Consider the following 25,707-nt stretch of genomic DNA (forward strand, 5'->3'; position numbering starts at 1 on the left):
CCCCCAGCCTCCACCCACCACCCCCAGCCTCCATCTAATACTGTACCAGGAGCTTTGTACAAATAAATCACGCCTTTATTTTGGAAAGAGATGACGTGTTTACATTTCATCCATTTAATTTGTATTGCTTAGAAACACAAGATGTGCAATAGAAATAAAATATGACAGATACAATATGACAGATACAATATGACATGAGGGCCAAAACATTCTTTATCAATAAAATGACCCTCATACATGATAAAGAACATGATAAAGGACTAATATCATCAGTGTTTCATTTCTGAAGCAACATAAGCAACTGAAGGTAAACATGTATATGTGTCCAATGTGGAATCACAACAATCTTGAAAACACAAAATAAAACATTAAAAAAAGGTTCCATAATCATTTCTATCTGATTGAGTCGTTCTACAACCCTAAAATCATCAACTGGGGGCCACCAGTTGAGTTTCACTGTCCTATGGGCTTCTCTACTCTGCACAGGGACACAGACCTCATGTTCTATAGCAGGGTTCTATAGCAGGGTTTCCACTCTTTTATTACTGTAGGCTACACTGATCTCTTCTTGCCTGTTTACACTTCTCTTTGTTCTTCAGTATAGGCTTCTCTACTGTTCTCTACTCTGCACAGGGACACAGAGTCTCCATACCCCCCCACCCTAAACCCTGGGTGGAGGGGCTCAGTGAATGCGGTTCTGAGTGTGAACAGGAGGGTCAGTGTGTCAGAGGAGACGCTGTAGAAGGACAGAGTGCCGGCCGGCCAGTCCAGATACACTCCTACTCTGCTGGAGGAGGGTGCAGGTAGACTGATTCTAATATCATTGTTCCTGATGGTGTAACTACAATCATTTGAGTACTCCAGGCTCCAGGATTTGTCATTGTGTCCCAGCCCAGAGTCTTTACCCTTTCCTTTCCTGTTGATTCTTTTATAAGCCACTCCTATACCAGCGTACCTCCCACTCCTCTCTACCTCCCAGTAACAGCGGCCAGTCAGACCCTCTCTACACAGCACCTGTAGCTGGTGGTCAAACCTCTCTGGGTGATCAGGATATGGCTGCTCATTCCACCCCCGTGTCACCTTTCTGTTCTCCTCAGACAGAGAGAGCCAGCTGTGTGGTGTGTTTGGGTCCAGTGTGAGCTCACAGGCATCTGATGAGGAAGACCATTCAAGTTAGTGTTAGTTCACACAAAATAATTATGTCTGGCTGGCTAGTAGGGATGGAACGATGCAGTTCATTATCGATACAAATCTGTGACGATTCAAATCTGTGAGATGAAAACTCAATCGCGATATTTGTTTTGGACAATGCGAGGAATATGACCCTGACCCTAACCTGGCAATATTAACTACTTGTGAGAGAGAATGCTGTAAAAATATACAATAAGTCATGGTATAAGCACTATGCAACTATGCCTCAAACATCAAAACTTCCATCTCCTGATGTTTCTCCTCAAACATCAAAACTTACATCTCCTGAGACGACATGTCAATGAGTCACCACTGTGGTCCCTGCTGTAAAACAAAAAAGAAACATGACATTTGCATGATGAAGAGGTTACCCAACAAGACAGAGAACCCAACAACCATATTCAGTATTTACCTGGGTCTGTCCACTTCAGCAGGATAGAATGGGTGATTCTCTCTCAGGTTCAGGTCTCTCAGGGGGGAGGTGTTTAAGTTGATGGCGGAGGCCAATGTATCACAGCTCTCCACTGTAAGACCACATCCTATGAGCCTAGTAAAACATGATCATTGGATAATTGAAGTGTTCACTGGTTACTGAATGGGTGGGTGGATGTGGTGGGTGGAGGGAGGTGGGGGGAGGGTGGAGGGTGGTGGGGGGAGGGTGGTGGGTGGAGGGTGGTGGCTGGGGGTGGTGGCTGGTGGGTGGAGGGAGGTGGGGGGAGGGTGGTGGGTGGAGGGTGGTGGCTGGGGGTGGTGGCTGGTGGGTGGTGGCTGGGGGTGGAGGGTGGTGGGTGGAGGGTGGTGGCTGGTGGGTGGTGGGTGGTGGGTGGAGGGTGGAGGGTGGTGGGTGGAGGGTGGAGGGTGGTGGCTGGGGGTGGTGGGGGGTGGCTGGGGGTGGAGGGTGGTGGCTGGAGGTGGAGGGTGGTGGGGGGAGGGTGGTGGCTGGTGGCTGGGGGTGGAGGGTGGTGGCTGGGGGTGGAGGGTGGTGGCTGGGGGTGGAGGGTGGAGGGTGGAGGGTGGAGGGTGGTGGCTGGGGGTGGAGGGTGGTGGCTGGGGGTGGAGGGGGGAGGGTGGTGGCTGGGGGTGGAGGGTGGTGGCTGGTGGCTGGGGGTGGAGGGTGGAGGGTGGAGGGTGGTGGCTGGTGGGTGGTGGCTGGGGGTGGAGGGTGGTGGCTGGGGGTGGAGGGTGATGGCTGGGGGTGGAGGGTGATGGCTGGGGGTGGAGGGTGATGGCTGGGGGTGGAGGGGGGAGGGTGATGGCTGGTGGCTGGGGGTGGAGGGTGGTGGCTGGGGGTGGAGGGTGGAGGGGGGTGGCTGGGGGTGGAGGGTGGTGGGTGGGGGTGGAGGGTGGTGGCTGGTGGCTGGGGGTGGAGGGTGATGGCTGGGGGTGGAGGGTGGAGGGTGATGGCTGGGGGTGGAGGGTGGAGGGTGATGGCTGGGGGTGGAGGGTGGTGGCTGATGGCTGGGGGTGGAGGGTGATGGCTGGGGGTGGAGGGTGATGGCTGGGGGTGGGGGTGGAGGGTGATGGCTGGGGATGGAGGGGGGTGGCTGGGGGTGGAGGGTGGTGGCTGGTGGCTGGGGGTGGAGGGTGGTGTCCCTTGAACATGTGATGGTGTGTTTGCAGCAGTGTGATCCAGCTGTCCTGTCACCTGACAGACACCTGCAGCGTTTGACTGAGAGTGCTCCGTCTGAACTAACGCCATGCTTCAGGAAATGACACGGTCACAATCAAACACAGTTAAAGTTACATGATGGAGGATTCTGCCTCTGGTGGTGCTCTTGAGCTAAAATAAATAGTCTGAAAAAATGACCAGAAATGATCTCATTGGTCAAAAAGGGACACTAGGCAGGAAATTGTATATTATATCATAGGAGATTGATAGCCATGATAACTTTATTGAACTGTTATGAAAATTGAATTGTTATTGACTTGGTACTTTTACTGTGCCCTATTGCCTATTGTGTAGTTATAAAAAGTGACTTCCAACCAATACATTTGACTAAGCAAGTGAATCATTAATCCACTAGTCGTAGCAGGAAGAGTAATCTAGCTTTTTTTTTATTATCAAAACTCAAGCAAAAGTTTGAGGTAAACAATTAATTTCAATAAAATTCCAGTTCTGTAGTGTATCATTAAGAGTAATCTACTTTTACACTGAAAGAAGACAAAAAGGTTATGACCTTTACCTTATTGTCTCTCTTAACAATGGATATTTCATTTGAGTTCATATTTTAGTAATATTCAGATTTTTATTTGATTTCAAACTTTGTTCGTTATTCAAAATGTAATATGTGGATTGAAAGTGAAATAGTGTATATTACCCAGTATGTCTACTCACCCCAGTGTCTCCAGTTTGCAGTGTGGACTCTCCAGTCCAGCAGAGAGCAGCTTCACTCCTGAGTCTTGTAGATTGTTGTAACTGAGGTGCAGCTCTCTCAGGTGGGAGGAGTTTGAGCTGAGAGCTGAGGCCAGCGCTTCACAGCATCTCTCTGTGAGGCCACATCCAACCAGCCTGAATAAGAATTCAATAAAATGATGCAGTAAGTCCATAACAGTTCAGTGTAGCCTACAGTAATAATTACAATACTGATAAAAGATTGTAATCAGTGAGGTCAGCCCTTGACCTTGTTTCTTCTCTTAACAATGTTCTTTACATTGCTTCTCTATATGAGTAGTCAACACAAACATGTGTCACTAGAGGTACGATCGCTTGCTGTTTAATATCAACCTTTTTTAGATTTTCACAATGTAACAACTCATCAAAACCACATTAACAATCTAATGAAGAAGCAGACCACAATCAGACCACATCTCACCCATACTGTCTCAGACACATGTCTACATGCAGTCATTCTTTCAACAAAATCATTCTGTCTCCCAATTCAGTCCCTCACCTCAAAGGAAATAACTGAACCAATAGGAAGACTAGAATAGAGTCTATAAGCTCCCCATGGCAACCTTCCCCCTTGGACTCACCACTGCTCTGCACTTTCACACTCCAATGACATGACTTTTCAGAATAACACAAATAATCTAGCCATTAAATCTTTCTTTCAGATCCAAAACAATAACTCCCCTCCAACACTCACTGCCCTTCTTCCAAGACAGGAACGCATCACTAGATAAATTTCACTTGCACTTATCCCAGTTCCAGCTTACAAAAACAACTACGGTCAGAGATCATGTTTTCACACGTACACTAAAACCTGGAATGAGATCCCATATTCCATTAGAGCAACAACCTCTATCTCACATGTCAAACATCTGAACACCATCTGAGGGAAGGACACACCTGCAACCACTGACCCAACTCACACACACCATCTCACTCACTCCTCTTAAGTCCTCTGCTTTGTAGAGTTGTGTAGCTGTTTATGTTTTGCTGCTGTCTTGCTTCTGCGATTGTTCTTGTTTTTACTTTTTGTATTGTTATGTGATTCTGTCTTTTTGTGCTGCAGAACAGGAACCAGTTTTAACTGAGTCACAACAGTCACAACCATTTTTAACATCTGTAATGTTACCTTTATTTTTTTCATGTATAATAATAAATACGACAAGAATGAAAGAAAGAAAGAATATGTGGATTAAAAGTGAAATAGTGTATATTACCAAGTATGTCTACTCACCTCAGTGTCTCCAGTTTGCAGTGTGGACTCTCCAGTCCAGCAGAGAGCAGCTTCACTCCTGAGTCTTGTAGATTGTTGTTACTGAGGTCCAGCTCTCTCAGGTGGGAGGGGTTTGAGCTGAGAGCTGAGGCCAGCGCTTCACAGCATCTCTCTGTGAGGTGACATCCACCCAGCCTTCATAGAAAAATATAACAGTAATACAAAAGATGTAGCAGTAAGACATCTGTGGTAATGGTACGATGGTTCTATGTGTTCTGTTCTATGGACTTAAAACAGCTAATCTGAGCTGAAGGGAAGAGCATGGCTGGTTATATTGTTAATATAACATAACATAATATTGTTAATATAACAGTTAAATCTGGTCGTTACATGCTGTAAACTGTCTGTTTACATACCGGTAGGCCTCTTTGATTAGTTTGTTGGATGACACAGGGTGTATTTTCACTGTGAGAGATGCAGTGCCCCGTATTTTGCTGATATTGACGCTGAATGTGATTCTTATTGACTGTGCTGTAAACTGGCCAGTCTGCCATTTGTTTTGTTTAGTTTTTATGTGGCATTGGGCACATTTATGTTAGATTTTGTTAATACCTGTGGTATTCCAGTTTACTGGTAATCTGATCTGAATTACGATAACGATACGAATTAACGATAATGAGAACGAATTACGATAACTTAACTGTGAAGTTAATGCATTTGCTTTGTGTTTGGTTTGTGCAATGGTTTGCAATAAAAGTCAGGAAATGAAGGGATTATGTCCATGACAGTTTCATTTTAAGAAATAAAGGCCTCCATCTAATATAAGCCTGCCTCCAACAAAGGCCTGCTGCTCTCTGCGGCTCAGTAACTAAAGGCCCCAGACAATATCAGAGGATTTACGTTATCTCCATTCTGTCTTTGTCTGGGTTTTTCATATGACAGGGTGTGTGTTGGTCATGTTTTTCATATGACAGGGTGTGTGTTGGTCATGTTTTTCATATGACAGGGTGTGTGTTGGTCATGTTTTTCATATGACAGGGCGTGTGTTGGTCATGTGTTTCATATGACAGGGTGTGTGTTGGTCATGTGTTTCATATGACAGGGTGTGTGTTGGTCATGTGTTTCATATGACAGGGTGTGTGTTGGTCATGTGTTTCATATGACAGGGTGTGTGTTGGTCATGTGTTTCATATGACAGGGTGTGTGTTGGTCATGTGTTTCATATGACAGGGTGTGTGTTGGTCATGTTTTTCATATGACAGGGTGTGTGTTGGTCATGTTTTTCATATGACAGGGTGTGTGTTGGTCATGTTTTTCATATGACAGGGTGTGTGTTGGTCATGTGTTTCACCCAGGAATGTGATGTTGATAAACTCTGTCCCCCGTTGACCTCTGTACACAGTTTAGCAGTTTATCTGATAAGTTATGATGACACCCACTGGTAGAGAACTATAAGTTGTTGTCTGAATGCCAGATTCTTTCATATGCGTGAGGGTGACAGGCAAACCCCTTAATCCCTCCTACTGTAAAGATTGTAAACATCTGAACTTGTTGAATAAACACCACCTTTTCTGTCAAGCCGCCGCATATCCGTGTTGGATCGTTAATTGGAGAATTAGCTTTTCATTTGTCTTTTCTAAGGTTGTAGAAATGTATTTTAATTGTTGGTACTAAACACAACACAGAGTCAACAGAGACATTCATAAACAACAAAAGCCAACAATTGAGATACTCACCTGGCTGTTCGTGAGACTCTGAACACTGGCAGTAGCCCCAGGAGACCCTCCTCTGAACTGGAGTAACGCCTGAGGTCAAATTCATCCAAGTTGCGTTGACCAGTCAGCAACACAAAGACCAGAGCTGACCACTGTGCAGGTGAGGGTTTGGCCTTTGAGCGACCTCCTGACCTCAGGTAGTGTTGGACCTCCTTCTCTAGAGAATCGTCATTCAGCTCATTCAGACAGTGGAACAGGTTGATGCATCTCTCTGAAGAGGGATTTTCCCTGATCATCTTCTTGATGTACTCGACTGTTTCCTTATTGGTCTGTGAGCTGCTTCCTGTCAGTGTCAGAAAAAGCCTTATTAGGCCCTTCTTTTTGAGAAGGCCTTGTAGGAGATTCTGATTGGACTCCAGTGAGAGGCCCAGGAGGAAGCGGAGGAACAGGTCCAGGTGTCCATTCTCACTCTGCAAGGCCTTGTCTACTGCGCTCTTGTGGAGGCTGATGGCTGCTGTCTCTCTGATTGTGGGTGGTGTGTTCATAAGATTGGTATTGCTGTCGTTGAATGTGAGGAACACATACAGAGCAGCAAGAAACTCCTGAACACTCAGATGCACAAAGCAGTACACTTTCCCTTGGTGCAGTCCACACTCCTTCCTAAAGATCTGTGTGCACACTCCTGAGTACTCTGCTTCTCCAACGTCAATGCCACACTCTCTCAGTTCCTCCTCGTAGAAGATCAGACGTCCATTTTCCAGCTGTTGGAAGGCCAGTTTTCCCAGTGACAGAATGATCTCTTTGTCCCAGTGTGAATCTCTGTCATGGTCTCCAAGATACTTCACATTCCTATGTACAGTCTGAAACAACAGGAAGTGTGTGTACATCTGTGTCAGAGTCTTGGGCATCTCTCTTCTCTTTGCTTCACCCAACAGTCTCTCCAGAGTAGTGGCTGAGACCCAACAGAACACTGGTATGTGGCACATGATGTGGAGACTCATTGATCCCTCAACATGTGAGATGATTCTGTTGGCCATGTTCTCATCACTGATTCTCTTCCTGAAGTACTCCTCCTTCTGTGGGTTGTTGAACCCTCGTACCTCTGTCAACCGGTCAACACACTCAGGAGGAATCTGATTGGCTGCTGCAGGTCGGGAGGTTAACCAGAGGAGAGCAGAGGGAAGCAAATTCCCCTTGATGAGGTTTGTCAGCAGCACGTCCACTGAGGCTGACTCTGTGACATCACAACATCTCTTGTTGTTCTGGAAGTCTAGAGGAAGTCGACACTCATCCAGACCATCAAAGACAAACAGAACTTTGTAGTTGTCATAGTTGGAGATTCCTGATTCTTTTGTTTCCACATAGAAGTGATCAAGGAGTTCCAACAAACTGTAGTTTTTGCCGATGCATAAATTCAACTCTCTGAAAGGGAGTGAAAATATGAACTGGACATCCTGATTGGCTTCTCCTTCAGCCCAGTCCAAAATAGACTTCTGCACTAAGATTGTCTTTCCAATACCAGCGACTCCCCTAGTTAACACATTTCTGATTGGTCTGTCTTGTCCAGGTGAGGGTTTGAAGATGTCTTTGCATTTGATTGGTGTCTCTTCTGTAGCTGGTCTTCTGGATGCTGCCTCAATCTGTCTGACCTCATGTTCATTATTGACCTCTCCACTTCCACCCTGAATGATGTAGACCTCTGTGAAGATCTCATTGAGAGGTTTTGGGTTGCCTTGTTCAGCTATTCCCTCAAACACACACTGACACCTGCTCTTATGGGTGAGTTTTAGTTTAAGTTGGAACTTCTCAACAGCGTCCCCTGAGGGAACAAATGTTGACAAAAATGTTAAAGTATTTTATTAACCTTTTTGTAAACACACAATCATAGTCAGTAAAAACAGGAAGAATAGCTTATATTTGCACAACAAGGTTGATATTCAGTAGATCTAGTCACATGACAGACTCGATAGTAGGAAGCTCTTACTCTCCAGTGTGACAGTGAGCTCCATCTGGTTCATGGCTCTCAGCATCTGTCCAGCCCCCTTCCTGGCCCCCACCCACTGCCTCTCATCCTCTTCAGGCAACTGAAGAAGAAATGAAAACCGCTTCTCAAGTCAATGGAAAAAATACATTGTACTTGTTGTTGTATGACATATGGAGTCAAACCATATGCAGATGTTATCTTATCTCAGCATATTGTTAGGGCTCCCTCCTATAATTACCATAGGACTTGGTCAGATGAAAAGCAAAAAATAAATAAATAACACATTGAAAAAAACTTAAAGAGACCAAAAAAAGTTGAAATTGGGTTTTTATTTTAGGAAAACATATTTATTTTCAATGTCAGTTAGAAATGATGTTGTCTGAAGCCCTGGTACCTTAACCGCTCTTGATACAGTATATCATGGTGCTAGATCACTCATCACTGTGAATGGTCTGCCAGGGTGCAATGGAGCTCTCTCTCCACCAGGAGGCTAAAGCACTGGTACACCTTTGTGTACAAAGCATTGATAGGGCAACTCCCTCTGTATCTCTGTTCCTTACTAGATCAGCCACTCAGTCCTAGTAGTGTTACTAGAACAGTATTCTCACCCGCTGCTGCTGTTCCTCAGGCTAGAACTGAGACAGGGAACATACTGTATATGTTTCCCATAAAGCCCTTCATCCTGGATCACACTTCAAACATTCTTAAGTTAGTATCCTTGCCTTTTTTTAACACTACTAGCGCGACGTTTTTTCACCTACTTTTAGCGCAACGAGGTGTCGAATCACAATGGGGGAGTGTGTACTGACGCACAAAGATCGCTGGATGGCGATGTCACACACGAAGAGAAAATGACAAGATCACTACCTCTAAAAATGCATAAAGTTCCTATGCGCAGAGAAGCAGGGAAATTATAAGCGCAATCTGATATGAAGCTTAAGTCAGCTGAAAACGAACTATGGAACAAATGTAAATATAAATGGAGAGGAGATTGATTGAGACTGCGGGAGCTTTACTAACGAATGAAAGTTGATTATCATTATTAAAAAAGAAGAGTAATAAATATTGCAATATTGTGTTATCATAATTATGAGCTTCACAGTGATAAAGTCTGTTTATTTGTCGTGAACTTCGCCGGTAACGTCAGCCTGTCAGCCCCTGCAACTGCTCACAGGGGTTGTTATATGTGATTATATGCAGGGTTCGACAGTGCGACTGTTTTGGTCGCATTTGCGAGTGAATATATTTCTGTGCGACTTGGAAATACATTCAATCGCACCAGTGCGACAAAAAAAAAAAAAAGCTGAACTAATGTCATTCAATCTTATGTTCGTTAATAAGATCACAGCGCATCTAAACCAATGCAATCCTTTGAAAACAGAAGGAAAAAAAACAGACACGTGACCCGCAAGCACAACAAGCGCGCATTTACATTTGAAAATCCTGTCAGAAAAAGACCGCTGTTAAAATGAATCCGATTACGGCATACTTTAGCAAGGCTAATGTTAGCACCGTTCCAGACAGAGAGGAGGTAGAGGGGGGTAGTGGAGTCAACATTACAGCTGGAGACGAGAGTGACGAAGAAAACAGAGACGGGGAAAGCGAGGAGGAGAGCGCCCGGTCAGAAAGTGTGTCAGGGGAGGGGGAAGGTCATTATCCACGCGGTGATAATGGCGGTGCCACTGCCAACGCGAAGTCTGGTCTGACAAAAGTGACAAAGGTCTACAGGTACAGTGCCGAGTGGCAAACATCTTTCCCGTGGCTGTTGCTGAAGGAAGGGAAGATGTATTGCAAGTGGTGTGTCGCCCACATGACGTTAGCTGGAAAGACTGCGTTTGTGTCAGGAGACGCACAGCTGAAACGCGACACAGTGAAAAAACATGGTCTGTCTCGCAAACATGTGAAATGCAGGGAAGCTTTCATGTCAGCTCAGAACAAGCCCCTTGAGAAAGCTGTTGAATATTCTTACTTCCCCTTTACATTGTGTGAGTCTCCATTTTTATTACGGCCAAGAGCCGGTTATGATAATTCTGAAATGTTATGATAATGATAATTTGTTGTCGTCATACGAAAATTGCGCAATTTTCATTGTACTACTGAAATTCTTGGTGTGCTACTAAATTTTTTAAAATGGTAGCACAGTGCTACCTGGGGAAAAGGTAAGCGTCAAACCCTGATATGGAATGGCTGAATATGTTCATTCTTTTTATTTTGATTACACATAATTCTATTTGGTATAATGACAAATAAACTTGAAACTTGAATGATCTCACAGGAGCGCGTACCTGCACGGAGCCGCAACCTGTTATAGTTAGTATAGTATAGTATAGTATAGTTAGTTTCAAGAGTACAGAATGATAAATCATTCAGAATGTTATTGGTTTTAATATTTCACAATCTGCCAGAATAAGCACGCTCCCTCGCACGCCCAGCCCATCATTTTTAATGCCGCTAATGTGTGTAATGAAGTGTGACAATGTTGAAAGACATGATGTCATAATCTACATATAAAACCTGGTTGGATAAAATCAGATTCTGTTGTGATTGTGTTGACATTGTTGTGATGTCAAAAGAAATCTTGGTTATGTAATGTGTAAAGTGGAGCGGAGATTGATCGGGACTGCGGGAGTTTTCATTACTAACGAATGATGGTTGATTATTATTATACACAAATAATAGTAATAAATATTGCAATACTTTGGCAATATTTTTTGGGCCGCTACCCACACGTTTAGCTGTGTTACTCATTCCACAAATGCATGATCCTTACAAGTTCTACCTCATTGTAAAGGTGACTAAAACTATGAGTGGGACTGCCCCCACTCAGAAAAAACATTATACAATAACATTATATACAAAAAAAACATTATATACAATATTATAAATATCAGTTCGTTATATAATATTCGTTGATGAGTACAGGCATAATCAAACGTAGGTTACTGCAATTACTTTGCTGCGGTAGCTATGCATGCACCACACAACTTGATAGGTACATACTGTGCAGCGTATCATTCATAACTGTACATAGGCTACACATATCATAATATCTTATCACTATTGCATGGAACTTGGGTAAACCCGCTGTGGAAAAAAAAACTCAGCTCCAACAAATCTGAAGGGATTGGGAGACATACTGTAAAGTTTATCATTTTCATAACTGTCTGTACATATACATATCTTATGTATCACTATTGCTATATATAGCCTATATATAAACACATTATGTTACAAATATCAGTCTTATCCACTGTATCTAATTCAGCACTGAAGCCTGAAGGTTGAGCACAGTGTGTGCCCCCTTGCTACTACCTCTGCTGATATAAAAGAGAATTGCAGCCTTGGAGAAAAAGATGTCAGCCGAATACCAAGGCAAATACACAGAAACACACAGAAATACAGCAAAATCGCTTTATACTAACTCGATTTTGAAAATGTAAAGATGCTGGGTGGTAGAACGCACATCTCTAGGAAAAGTCATGAAAGGAGGGTCCTGAAATTTGATCGAGTGCAAAGGTAGAATTTTTTTTGTACTCACTGAGATCAAATGACACCTCACGGCTGCCCTAGTGTTAAGTCTCTGATCAACAACAATGTTTGTGATGCTGCAGTTGTTTTGTATTTCATAATGCGTTGGTAACTTGACATTTAGTATTTTCTGTATATTTGTATTGTTGTAACATTTCATGTACACACTGCTACTTCCCTGTGTGCCTTCTTGCCAGGTCACCCTCGCAAAAGCGGTTTTAACCTCAACTTTGAAGCCATTTCATGGACCCTGATTAATTCTACTGAAACTCTGATAACTCATTAGCCAAGACCCACCCTCACAGCTTACAAACAAGAGCCTGGACAATACCTTTGACTGGAAATTCATTTTACAGATGGCTTAATTTTTACAGGTGGCTTTACAAATGTAAAACAAGACTCACCTCAAACACAGAGGACAGGTCAGGACCACTGGGGATCTCTGCCTCTGATCTGGGTCGGCTCCTGTGGAAATAAAACACCTTGTCTCAATGTTGGCCTTGTGTCATATTCTCCTTGTTGCTTTTGGTTGCTCAGAACACTTTGTATCATTCAGAGGTGTGCTCTGTTCCATAAACATTATTAGAAGTGGAAGTGTAACCAGATTGTCCATCCATATATCACAGATATAATAATAATGATGGTTATAATCATGCCTGGTGAGGCAGCAGGGATTCCTTCACAGGTTCTTTACAGCATTAAAGGGATGTTAGAGGGTGTGAGGACTCGTGTGATATTACCTTTGTTCACTGTCAATGTTTTCTTTAGGAAAATGTAAGGGAGGTTCCATCGACCGATCACTCTTCATGGACACACAGCTGGGGGCATAGCTGCATCCTGATTGGACAGTGCTGTAACAAAAGACAGGCTTTCAGTCTTTGGGCCAATCCCAATTCACCCCTACGACTTCGTTTTCACCCCTATGGCTTGATTTGCGCGTTCACGTTTAGGGGGAGGGCTATCCCAATTCATATTTCATCGAGCCATGGCTTCATTTCGAGGGCTAACTATGGCTTCATTTCGAGCGATTTCAGGACCAGACTAGCTTCGAGCTATAGCTCCCCTAGTGGTGACATGAGCTCCCCTGGAAACATGGTTTGTGAAATTTTGGGGGAGCTCTAAAATATTCTAAATTGCGATGGATTTATTCCAAGTTGTGACGGATTTTACCTTGTGTAATATGATTTGTAGAGGCATACAATCTATTTTGATGTTGGTATTAGGTATATAAATGATATATAATAGCCTTTATAGCCTACATATAGGCCTTTATTGGCTACAACTATGCGACAGTAACTTGCAGCGGGGTGCACTGACGCTGAACCCCTCATAGTGATAAGTAGGTGGACAACGCGTGGTGCTGAAATAGCCGACATGCGGTGTGTGGTTTGAAAAAAGTAACGCCAGCTCAGTAAATAATTCAAACTTAATGTTTACTTATAGGCTATGTGAATGTGACTGCACCACACATGTGAACAGTAACAAAGCAAATGCAGTTTAATTTTATGAAAAACATTGACAACTAAATCGGTGCAAAAAAAAAAAAGAAGCTGAATCTGCTTAGCCTATGCTCCTGAAAAACATTTAATGACAGAGCAAACACGCTACATTACTAGGGATAATAATTACAATGAGCCATTCATTAAAAATAGAAAAAATAATATTAGGCTATTAAATCTCACTTAATGAGAAAACTGGCATCTCCCATCGGTCACTATTTGTTGGCTATCTGGTGATATGGACGTCTTTGAGTGTCTAGAAAAGCGCTATAAGTCTAATGTATTATTATTATTTATTATTATTATGGACGTCACTTTAATCCGGCAGTTCTCAAGGTTTTTATGCACCAATCGATTCCTCTAGCGCGTCTTTATCACATTCATTGACGAAAAGGACGACTCGCATGTATAGGTGGAAGGGAACATTCATTGTGAGCACGGAAAATGCGAGTCTCTCACAACGGCTTTGCATTGATGAAACCAGGTAGGATGAACGCATAGTTCGCTGTCCATTCCTCTTTAAATGCCCTGTTTTCACCGTCAACTTTCCTCTTTAGACCTTTGGAGAGTGACATGATGTTTCTCTTGCTAGCTAGCAGGTTAAATGTTTAGCCAACTTCACCCGGCACCAAACAACCAATCCAATAATAATGTGACCTTGTAAGTCTGGGAGGAGGGGGGAATCATTATCAGAATAAAACTATGTTAAATAATTATTAGAATAAGTTAGGCTGCGCTACATCGTCAGTCCACACATGTATTATTCCAAACTATGGAAAAGGGTGAAACTACGTTGTTGAGAATCACAACACAAACTCGCTAGTCAAGCCAAAATACAGCAGCGAAATGGATTGGACTGCTACCTAGTTAACTAGAACACTACTTTACATTGTTACCTAGTTAACTAGAACACTACTTTACATTGTTACCTAGTTAACTACAACACTACTTTACATTGTTAGCAGGCTCACAAAACAAGCCGTGTTAGTTGACTAGCGATGTGTCATTGATTTTCGACAACGCGGAAATGTATTCACATTTTTCGAAAGAAAAGTCAAAGCATTAGAACGTAGAACGGAAAATCGCACGCGCGCTTTGCGCACGGAAAGCCACCGGCCCCGATTTGGCCTGAAATTTTTTTTACGTCAGGAGATTTTTGGGGGGGGGCTTTAATCCCTGGGCTCCCCCGCACACCGTGATTTAATTCGCACACTGTTCGAAGCCATAGGGGTACGCTACCCCTTGATTCCAGGATGCATTGCGAATCATCTACAGAAATCTTATGTCGCTCTATTCAATCCGGAAATGTCATTTTACTTTCTCTGTAATTACTTATTAATAAAAACAAAACAAAATTATGATAACCATCTTATTATCTTAGTTTAATGTCATTACAATGCATTATATACCTTTTATTTATAACAAGCATAACCAAAAAAATCGCTTTTATGTCGGTGCTGTGTCTAACGTTACAGTAACGCAACGCTGCATGACAGTCGAGCATTTCAGAGATGTACAATCATAAATCAATTATTACCTGTGGCGTTTGATAGCGGATGATGGTACACATATGTAAAGTTATCAGTCAAACGTTCGGCTGACTTGTACATGATGCGCATTTTTACCTATTTCCATGTAGCGGCACCCGCAATCTATTTTTTTTTTCTTTTTTTTTTATTATATTTTTTTATTCCAGTATAGATGTCATGTACGGTACATTGAAAAAGGCATGAATATTTTCTGTTTTTCTCCCTGCCCTCCACCCACCCCTCCCTCTCAAACATGTCTGCATACATATATACATATAGATCTGTCCGTCCAGTCACACATACATATAAACAAGTTACCAATTTTACCAACAATTTAGTGAGTAGATAAAAAAAAGATATATACATACATATATATCTGTATGGTCGTAAAAAACATTTTAAAAAACGTTAAGTAAAGAAATAGATAAAAAATAAATTATAAGAAATTATATATTTTTTACCCGCAATCTAATCTGAGCAGTTGTTATTATGTAATATTATTAATGGGTTGTATCATTCATTTAAATGCATTATAGACCTTTTCTTTATAACAAGCACAACAACAACAAAACGTTATTATGCCGATGTGCTGTGTGTCTAACGTTACAGGCTGCATGACAGTCGAGCATTTCAGAGATGTACAATCATAAATCAATTATTACCTGTGGCGTTTGACAGCGGATGATGGTACACATATGTAAAGTGATCCATCAAACGTTAGTTTAATGTCATTATAGACCTTTTCTTTATAACAAGCATAACAAAAAAATCACTGTTATGCCTGATCACTTCCATTAGACTACTAAAGCAGTACACCGGAGCACTCATATCTGCGCGTTTGTCACAGGCTGACAGTCACCCTGTTCCTCTGCCCCGGCAACTGACCCATAGAAATGTGCGGGATTGCCGAGGCACACGGGAAGCGGCATATTGGCCGGCCGCTTCCGAGGGTGGGATAGGAGTATTTCTGGACTAGGATCCGTCGCGCAACACCGCCCCCGTCTGGTGCTGGAGTAACGGTACTGGGCTCGAGGAGCCAGTCAGCCTAGTCTGCCTGGCGGCCTCCTCTGGGACTGCCGGCCACGGGGTCGGGCGGCGGATCCTTCGCAATAGGCAGGGGATAATTGGATGCTAAGTTGGGTTAAATTGGCTACCAAAAAATTGGGTGAAAAGGGGATAAAATCTGAAAATAAATAAATAAATAAAATAAAAAAATGTGCGGGATTAACATTTCAAAGATGTACAATCATGAAATAAATTGTGGTGTTTGACAGCGGATGATGGTAGACATATTTAATGTAAAGTTATCTATCTAAAGTTTTCTATCCACAGGCTGATATGTGCATGATAGGCGCGAATTCCCCCCCCCCCCCCCCCCTTGGTGGTATAAATGGTATTGCGGCATACCAAAACAACTCCCAATCTAATCTGAGCAGTTGTTATTATGTAATATTATTGATGGATGTGACATTTTTGATGGAGGGCAGTGAGCGGGAAACTCATCAAGGACATGAGTAGTTAATTAATGCAGTGGACAGCGGCTGTTTCTCCAGCGTTCCTGTCACTTCGGATTTCGGAACGTCATAAATAATATGTAAGTCATGTATTTTTCCATGTTTCCCATTGATGGTATATGACGCCGTAAATTTAACTAAAGTTCAGCTGCGAAGTTGTTGCACTGTTGTCCTAAATCAGTGCAGACTGGCAGGGTAGGAGCACAGGTTTCATACAGGTTAGAGCGCCGTTATTCTGTCATGGTCTGATAATGAAGCATTGTTCTTTTTTATTTGATGACTTGTTTGATCGATTGATAGCGTAAAAGTGAAGTTGTGAATGAGTCGCGAGCGTCAATGCTTTTCTACGATACTCCTGATGACGTATCCGTCGTGAAGGGCTGTCCCAATTCAAAGGGGTAGATTTCAACCCCTATGGCTTGTGGCTCTGTTCGAAGGCCTTGGCTTGAAATCGAGTCACACTCGAAAACGAGCCATAGGGGTAGAAAAGGGAATCGGGATTGGGCCTTAGACTCACCACACACACACACACACACACACACACACACACACAATCTCCACATAGTGCATTGTACATGTAGAGGTTGTGAGGACGTGTGTGATATTACCTTTGTTCACTGCCAATGTTTTCTTTACGAAAATGTAAGGGAGGTTCCATCGACCGATTACTCTTCATGGACACACAGCTGGGGGCAGAGCTGCATCCTGGCTGATCTGAGCTGGAATACAAATGTAGATAACTCACTCTATGAGTTAGAACACACACACACACACACACACACACACACACACACACACAGGTTTCTCTCTCTCCTCTCACCTCAATGGCTCCATGGTCAAATGATGTAGTGGCAGCCAGTCCCACACATCTGACTCCCCGGATCACAGGAGAGGACTGAATCAGCCTGAGAATCACAACGTGAATTTAATATAAAGACACACATGCAGTACACTCTCACTCTCTCTCTCTCCATCGCCTAAATGGTAAATAAATGGACTGACTTAAAGCCCCTTTCACACATACAAGCCTTCCCAGTAGATTCCATGCAATTTCCAGGGTCGACGTAAGAGTGAATGGGACTGACCAGGGAAATCCGAGACCATGTATAATTCCATGACATTTACAAGGTGAATTGTCTGCATGTCTGAATGGACCCTGATTATTGCCTGGTCAGTCTCCTTTCACAGCTGTCCTGCATTGCCACACCAACATAGGGCAGAGCGCATAAGAACTGCCCCAGACTCCCAATATCGCTACTGCTAAATATAATTCCACAACTGGACTTAATTTCCAATCATAGTGGAGGTATGATATATGGCATTTTTAACGAACTCCCAGCAAAACACGAACATCTGCACTCAGTTGAACATAAACTAAACTATTTAAATGCTGCTATTGTTTGCGAAGTTACAAGATCCTTACATCACACCATTTGTTTTCAAAGGATGCGAAGTTGTCATGTAGCCTGTGGAGACGTTGTAGTTGATCCCAAAGACTGTCCAGACCCAGGCAACTACATCTTCTATCATTCTAACTGGATAGTACCCTAACCCTAGTCTACACACATGCAACTTATAATATCACTTACTGTTTGTGGATCGTTTCTTGACACTCGACCCAGAATGTAACATGGACGAAGAGGAAACACGCAGGAGGACAAATTTCAAAAACGAAAGTAACTTCACCGTGGTGGTCATGGTGTAGGTATGTTACACAACATGACCAGCGGGGGGCGCCAGACTGTCTCTCTGAGGGGCGCCAGACTGTCTCTCTGAGGGAAGGGGCCAGACTGTCTCTCTGAGGGAAGGGGCCAGACTGTCTCTCTGAGGGAAGGGGCCAGACTGTCTCTCTGAGGGAAGGGGCCAGACTGTCTCTCTGAGGGAAGGGGCCAGACTGTCTCTCTGAGGGAAGGGGCCAGACTGTCTCTCTGAGGGAAGGGGCCAGACTGTCTCTCTGAGGGAAGGGGCCAGACTGTCTCTCTGAGGGGAGGGGCCAGACTGTCTCTCTGAGGGAAGGGGCCAGACTGTCTCTCTGAGGGAAGGGGCCAGACTGTCTCTCTGAGGGAAGGTGCCAGACTGTCTCTCTGAGGGAAGGGGCCAGACTGTCTCTCTGAGGGAAGGGGCCAGACTGTCTCTCTGAGGGAAGGGGCCAGACTGTCTCTCTGAGGGGGGCCAGACTGTCTCTCTGAGGGAAGGGGCCAGACTGTCTCTCTGAGGGAAGGGGCCAGACTGTCTCTCTGAGGGAAGGGGCCAGACTGTCTCTCTGAGGGAAGGGGCCAGACTGTCTCTCTGAGGGAAGGGGCCAGACTGTCTCTCTGAGGGAAGGGGCCAGACTGTCTCTCTGAAGGGGGCCAGACTGTCTCTCTGAAGGGGGCCAGACTGTCTCTCTGAGGGAAGGGGCCAGACTGTCTCTCTGAGGGAAGGGGCCAGACTGTCTCTCTGAAGGGGGCCAGACTGTCTCTCTGAAGGGGGCCAGACTGTCTCTCTGAGGGAAGGGGCCAGACTGTCTCTCTGAGGGAAGGGGCCAGACTGTCTCTCTGAGGGAAGGGGCCAGACTGTCTCTCTGAGGGAAGGGGCCAGACTGTCTCTCTGAGGGAAGGGGCCAGACTGTCTCTCTGAGGGAAGGGGCCAGACTGTCTCTCTGAGGGAAGGGGCCAGACTGTCTCTCTGAGGGAAGGGGCCAGACTGTCTCTCTGAGGGAAGGGGCCAGACTGTCTCTCTGAGGGAAGGGGCCAGACTGTCTCTCTGAGGGAAGGGGCCAGACTGTCTCTCTGAGGGAAGGGGCCAGACTGTCTCTCTGAGGGAAGGGGCCAGACTGTCTCTCTGAGGGAAGGGGCCAGACTGTCTCTCTGAGGGAAGGGGCCAGACTGTCTCTCTGAGGGAAGCTCCTGCGCACCTAAAGAAGAAGCGCATCTTCGCAAGCCTCCCAAACGACAGGGAATAATCTTCCATCGTTCAAAAGTAACTTTCCATTGAAAAGAGCATATAATCTAATACATAGTATTATCAATAGTTTCGCGTGCAAACTCGCACAAGCAGACCCGACGGGCAGTATGTCAGATGGGATTCTCTCACCCAGAGACTGTGCAGTCATTTTCACCGATCATTCATGTCACATAAGCGATCTTTTAGTGTTATATTCTTTAAAAAGCTACTTTAAGCAAGTTTAAAATACAATGATTATATTTCTGACATTGATTGTTAATAAAATTCAGTTATTTGACGAAATGGTGATAGGGTTTTGTTGATTCAGAGAAGTCGCCATTGGCAATCGCCCACATTCTCCATTCTTGTTAGATCTTCTTACATCTCACAATATATTTTACAACACAAGTGGATCCTTTTGGACTGAAACCATCATACATAATTGTGCATGGTTTTAAGTAGTACATATTCAATGTTTGTTATTTTTATTAAAGTGATTCATTGTTTCCCATCAGGTTGATTCAGATACCAGATTTGTGCATGTAGCCCCTAATGATTTCTTGTGATATGCACATTAGCGCATACTTAATGAGTATTTACCTCATTTGCATATTTACATTTGTTGTTAAATAAAACTTGTTCTATACATGTTTGCTTTCACTATGTTAAGTTTCATTATGATAGGAGTAAAGTAACAAATATATCCTATTCTGGAGGGTATTCCACTAAAGGCGATTAACTCTGATCCAGGTTTAAATCAGATTCGGGCGCTAATTTAAGCTTGCGGTTGGTTCCATCAATGTGGCTCAAATAATTTGCTGCTTGGTTGCTATGCAACCTATCTATGGAGCTATTTTAGTGCCATCAGAAATTGAATTGAATATGAGCACAAACTGAATTGTATTTGACAGATTGAATTGTATTCAATTCAGTTTTCATTATTTTAATTCAGTTTTCAAATTCAGTTTCTCTAAATACAATTCGGTTTTCAAAATACAATTCAGTTTTTCTCAAAATACAATTCAGTTTTTCTCAAAATACAATTCAGTTTTAGAGGCACTCATCCGGGGACTCTGGGCTAGGTAGAATTATAGAGCACTGATTCACCGATAACTCCCATTCATAAGAACAATTGCGAGTCATCTCCCTGTCATCAGAACGATCACGTCCCCTGTTGGGTGCTAGAAGTGTAGAAGTTTGACTGGCAGTCAATAATGGGCTAATGGGTTTATTGTGAGTTTACTTTGATTGTTTGTTTATTGCCTTGATCACCGTATTGAGAAGTCATATGGTTATGGGGGGGTGATATTGCAAGGTAATTTAAGCAACTGCGCATCTTGCATGGCGGTAGTGGAGAGAGAGGGGAGCGATGTATTTTTGTTGACCGCATTATACGCATATTCTATATGCATTGTTTGTTATTTTTCTTGTTTTGATCGCTTATGGATTATTTGTGTACGTCGCCAAGTTTGATTGTTCTATTCAATAAATGCTCTAAAACTTACTTTTCATCTCAGCGGATTGTTTGGCGCGTCATACAATTACCAGCCCAGACCCTGCTTTCGTCTCTCAGCGACTTTTTACTTTTGGCTCTATCTATCTATCTCGCTACAGGTGTCATATAACCCTAACCCATATCCTGTCATATAAAAGTAGGCTACCTTATTGAATCTCCAGGTAATGTATTTCTGACATCCATCACTTTTGCTGTCGTTAAGATACTTTATTTTTCTGTTTTGGTAGTCTGTCCAATGTGACACTTGCCCTCCTCCACCGGCCCTAGTTTTGGATCTAGCTTGCTGTTAATTATTTTCATGATAAAATGTCATATGGCAAATGCCCATTGAACAGATTTATTCATTATCCTATCTTAAGAAACCTAATGTAACACTCTCATCTGGGGATTTACACGGCAAATAAAATGAAGAACTACAAATCCCGTATGACTGCTCTGATGAATCAACCCCTATTTCATTAATTTCCTCTATATAACGACGTCGATCATTGATTGATTGATTGATTGAAAACTTTATTAGAAGATTTGCAGAAGTAGGTACATGAAAGTACATATTACGTACAAGGTCAACTAACAGGATAAAAACCCAAGAAAGCCACTGGCTTATTTCAATTGGGGTCCTTGATTCTCAATTCATCGTTACATGTAAGACAGACAAAAAAGCTAGTACTATCTACAAGATAATACAGACAAATAACTATTACTATCTACAAGATAAACACACATCCATCATGGGAAGAACAATACAACAAAAACATAAGGTATGTACAGCGGGTAGGACAGGTGGGGACATACACCACAGGTGGGGGCGGGGGACAAAACACAAAGTATGTACAGTGGGTAGTTCGGGTCTTTTAATCTGATTTTTGATTTAGAGGGTCCAGTTACGGATTGCAGCCTCCTGTAAATGTTTTTTGAGAGTGGTTTTGAAGGTGGGCAGTGTTTTGCACTCCTTTAAGATTATAGGAAGGGCGTTCCACATTTTTACTGCATAGTTTGCAAACGAGTTTAACCCCTTGTTTGTGGTGCAACGCGGTTGAACGTGGTTCGTGGAGCTTCCTCTGGTGTTGTATGTGTGGACGTTGTTCACTTTTTGGAAGTATGTTGACAGGTACTTGGGTGTCTTTGTGGTGTAGCGTATCTTGAAGACCAGGCCCAGTGCAAGCTGCTGCACTCTGTCAACTACTCGTAGCCAATCAAGGCTCAAAAAATGAGCAGCGGTTAGATGTGTCCTAGGGTTGAGGCCTAGCAGAAGCCTAACCAGTTTATTTTGGGCTGTCTGGAGTCTTGTTTTATGGGCCTTTGTGGTTCTATAGTACCATGATGTTACGGCATAGTCGAAGTGACATTGAATGAGAGCTCCTGATAGGGTCCTCAGTGTGTTTTTACTGACAAGTGAGGATATCCTGAACAAGAATCTAGTTCTATGGTTCACTTTTTTGATTACTTTTGCTGCCATGGAATCCATTGCCATGGAATGCCATTGATCGGCAACGACACTATATAATAGTTTGCCTAACTGGCCATTTGGGCTCCTAATATCTAACTGGGGATTTGGGCTCCTAATATCTAAAAAGCACTACGGTTTTCTTATATTATCGGATTAAAGTAGCAAAGACCAGACATTTCCATTGACCGCCAGTCAAACTTCTATCACCCAAAAAGGGGCGTGGACATGACGGGAGAGCAAAGTACCCGGATGCGTTGCTCTTATGAGTTTGGATGGGAGGGAAGGGAGTTAGAATCGGTGCTCTATAATTCTACCTAGCCCAGAGTCCCCGGATGAGTGCCTCTAAAACTGAATTGTATTTTGAGAAAAACTTAATTGTATTTTGAGAAAAACTGAATTGTATTTTGAGAACTGAATTGTATTTTGAGAAAAACCGAATTGTATTTAGAGAAACTGAATTTGAAAACTGAATTAAAATAATGAAAACTGAATTGAATACAATTCAATCTGTCAAATACAATTCAGTTTGTGCTCAGATTCAATTCAATCTGTCAAATACAATTCAGATCTGTCAAATACAATTCAATATCTGTTGGCACTAAAATAGCTCCATACCTATCCTTGGGGGGCGGCTGTGGCGCAGGAGGTAGAGGCGCCGTCTAATGATCGCAAGGTTGGCAGATCGGCGGTTCGAGCCCCGGCTGGCCACATGTCGAAGTGTCCTTGGGCAAGACACTGAACCCCAAATTGCTCCCAGTGAGCGGGCCGGCACCTTACATGGTAGCTTGCCGCCATTGGTGTGTGAATGTGTGTGTGAATGGGTGAATGAGAGGCCTTTGTAAAGCGCTTTGGATAAAGGCGCTATATAAGTCAGTCCATTTACCTATCCTTCTGAGTAATTCTGGTCTCGAGCAGACTTACAGGCTGGTTTAGGTAATGCGTGCGTCAAAAACTCTCTCACAGGCGGAAACTACATCCCGAACGACAGTTCCTCTTTTAGGAAATATTAGTTCCCACTTTTTATGAGATAGATAGATAGATAGTTTGACTGTGTGATAGATAGATAATTTGATATTTTGAAAGTGTGATCGATCGATAGATAGATAGTTTGATTGTGTGATAGATAACTTGATATTTTGAAAGTGTGATAGATAGATAGATAGATCGATAGATAAATAAAAAAGTGTAAAAAAAAGAAAATAAATAAATAGGTATGTGTATCAACTTGCATTGCCATCATCACAGCGGTTAAGGCAGCCAGCTGAGTTCTGAAGGTTGCGTGTTCGAGACTTTAACCGAAGCCTTCATGCAAATCGATTTACAATAGATATATCTGTCTAAGTGAATCATCTATCCATCAGTAATCATAAGAAAAAATTATCTATGCCAAATCCAGGGTCCAGTTAGAAGAACATCATTTACTACTCAGAAAGGCTTCAAACACCATTGTAATCGTGTCAGTTCTTGTAAATTAGCCTGTGTAACGATGGTCAAACAGGCAACCTTCTTTCAATCAATTCTTTTTATTGACCTGCAGAGAAGACATATAAAACACAATTCTTCTCTGGTCTGCAACTCTTGTGAATCCATTAAGATGGCAGCCATGTTCTGGTACCACCGTAAGTACGGCAACAACAGAAGGACAAAAGAACGCGCAGACCTGCAGTACACCCAAACTCCAAAAGGGGCTCCAACAACAACCAGGGCTGCTCAAGCACGGCGAAACTCATCTACATTCACCACAACTAAACATACATTCCCAACTCTGTTACACCTGCACCATCATTTTATAGCCTACATACTTTTTTAGATGAGATTTTAGATTAGATTCAGACAACGAAATGCAGTAAAAAGTGTGTCAGAAGAGGGATTTGAACCACCGTCTTAAAATGACGAATAAATACTATGGCAGCGGTTGATACCACTATGCCATCGTGACGATACGACGGTTTGTAGCCTGCTGCTCATATCACGACAGTAGTAAATATTCATTTATTAAAATAGGAACATATAACAATAACTGGGGCTAGTATGACCTACGCATTTAATCGGTCAGCAATTTCTTGCCAAACCATTTCCCTCGCCTTGTTAATTGCGGCAGTATTGCACTATTTTACATCTTATTTTTCTGTCTTCATAAAGATCAATAAATCAAATCAAATCAAATTTTATTTGTATAGCGCATTTCTTACAAGATGCAACTCAATGCGCTTCACACAATGAAAATGTTCAGTCAATCAGTCAATCAATCAATCAATACTGACAGAGCCGCGAGCAGGCAAAAGTAAAAAAAACCTGTATACTATGTAGCCAGGAAAAATTCCCTTGCAGCCCTCTACCAATAGAGCGACTACTAGCCAGTTTGCTTACCAGTACCCAGCGGTCCCCCAGGGGAGGCCAGGACCACCGGCACAAAGCAAGCAAGCAAGGGCAAAAACCTGTACACCATGTATCCAGGAAAAATTCCTTGCATATTATCGGCGTACACACTGTCCATAAATTTTGTGTTGTATTTGTATCGTTCTGCATCCAGTATGGTCACAGGTCCTGCCAAAAGAGAAACTTAAGCACAGTTATGATGCAACAACACAATAGAGACAGTAAAGATGACAGCAATACAACCTGATGGTGGTCCTGGTACACCCTTGTACCGGTTCCAGTACTGCTCTAGGTGCTATTTGGAGCTGACAGTGCCTCATCAGCACCCGGGTCCATTTTCCTGTCAATACAAATCTCAAAAACACGAGTATGGTGTAATGGCCTAGTGATCCTAGTTCTATAATGTCCAATGTCTCCCTTAGTATCAAAAGGCGACATTGAATAAGTAGGTTTTGAGGTCACGCTTAAAAATGTCCTGAGTTTTAGACAACCTCAGGCCCTCAGGTAGGGTGTTCCACAATCTAGGAGCATATATGCTAAAAGCTGATCCTCCAAATCTCTTTGTCCTAGCCTCTGGCACTATTAAAAGTTCCGTGCCACTAGACCGTAGGGGTCTAGCTGGTGTGTATCTTATGAGCATGTCCACCATGTAATAAGTCGGAATGCTGCGCAAAAGTAGGACCCCTGCAGAGTGGAGTATCTTCATTTCGACTCTTCGGGGCTCTTTATGTCTGCGTGCACGCGCCCATATCGAGGATTTCTAAGCCGGTGTTCTGTGAACACTCATGACACAAGCCTGATCCTCGTTCGAGGAATCACCTGAGGCTTGAATTCCAATCCCGAGTTGCCTGATCGCCTGATTTATTTTTATTGCC

General features: G+C 43.2%; 1 protein-coding gene across 1 annotated transcript; it reads right to left on the reverse strand.

Annotated features, from left to right (window-relative positions):
* Window positions 1-576: 576 nt before the first annotated feature.
* LOC308173854 (NLR family CARD domain-containing protein 3-like) lies at window positions 577-19,514 on the reverse strand (the record flags this gene model as incomplete). The annotated part of the gene is made up of 9 exons (XM_080548909.1): window positions 577-1,151; window positions 1,472-1,515; window positions 1,604-1,738; window positions 3,527-3,700; window positions 4,815-4,988; window positions 6,530-8,327; window positions 8,493-8,592; window positions 12,425-12,485; window positions 19,459-19,514. 9 exons carry the CDS (start codon window positions 19,512-19,514, stop codon window positions 577-579), a joined length of 3,117 nt encoding a protein of 1,038 aa, XP_080405035.1.
* Between the last annotated feature and the right edge of the window lie 6,193 nt (window positions 19,515-25,707).

The sequence above is a fragment of the Nansenia antarctica genome (genome assembly GCF_963989245.1).
Source record: "Nansenia antarctica genome assembly, chromosome: 19".
NCBI lineage: Eukaryota > Metazoa > Chordata > Actinopteri > Argentiniformes > Microstomatidae > Nansenia > Nansenia antarctica.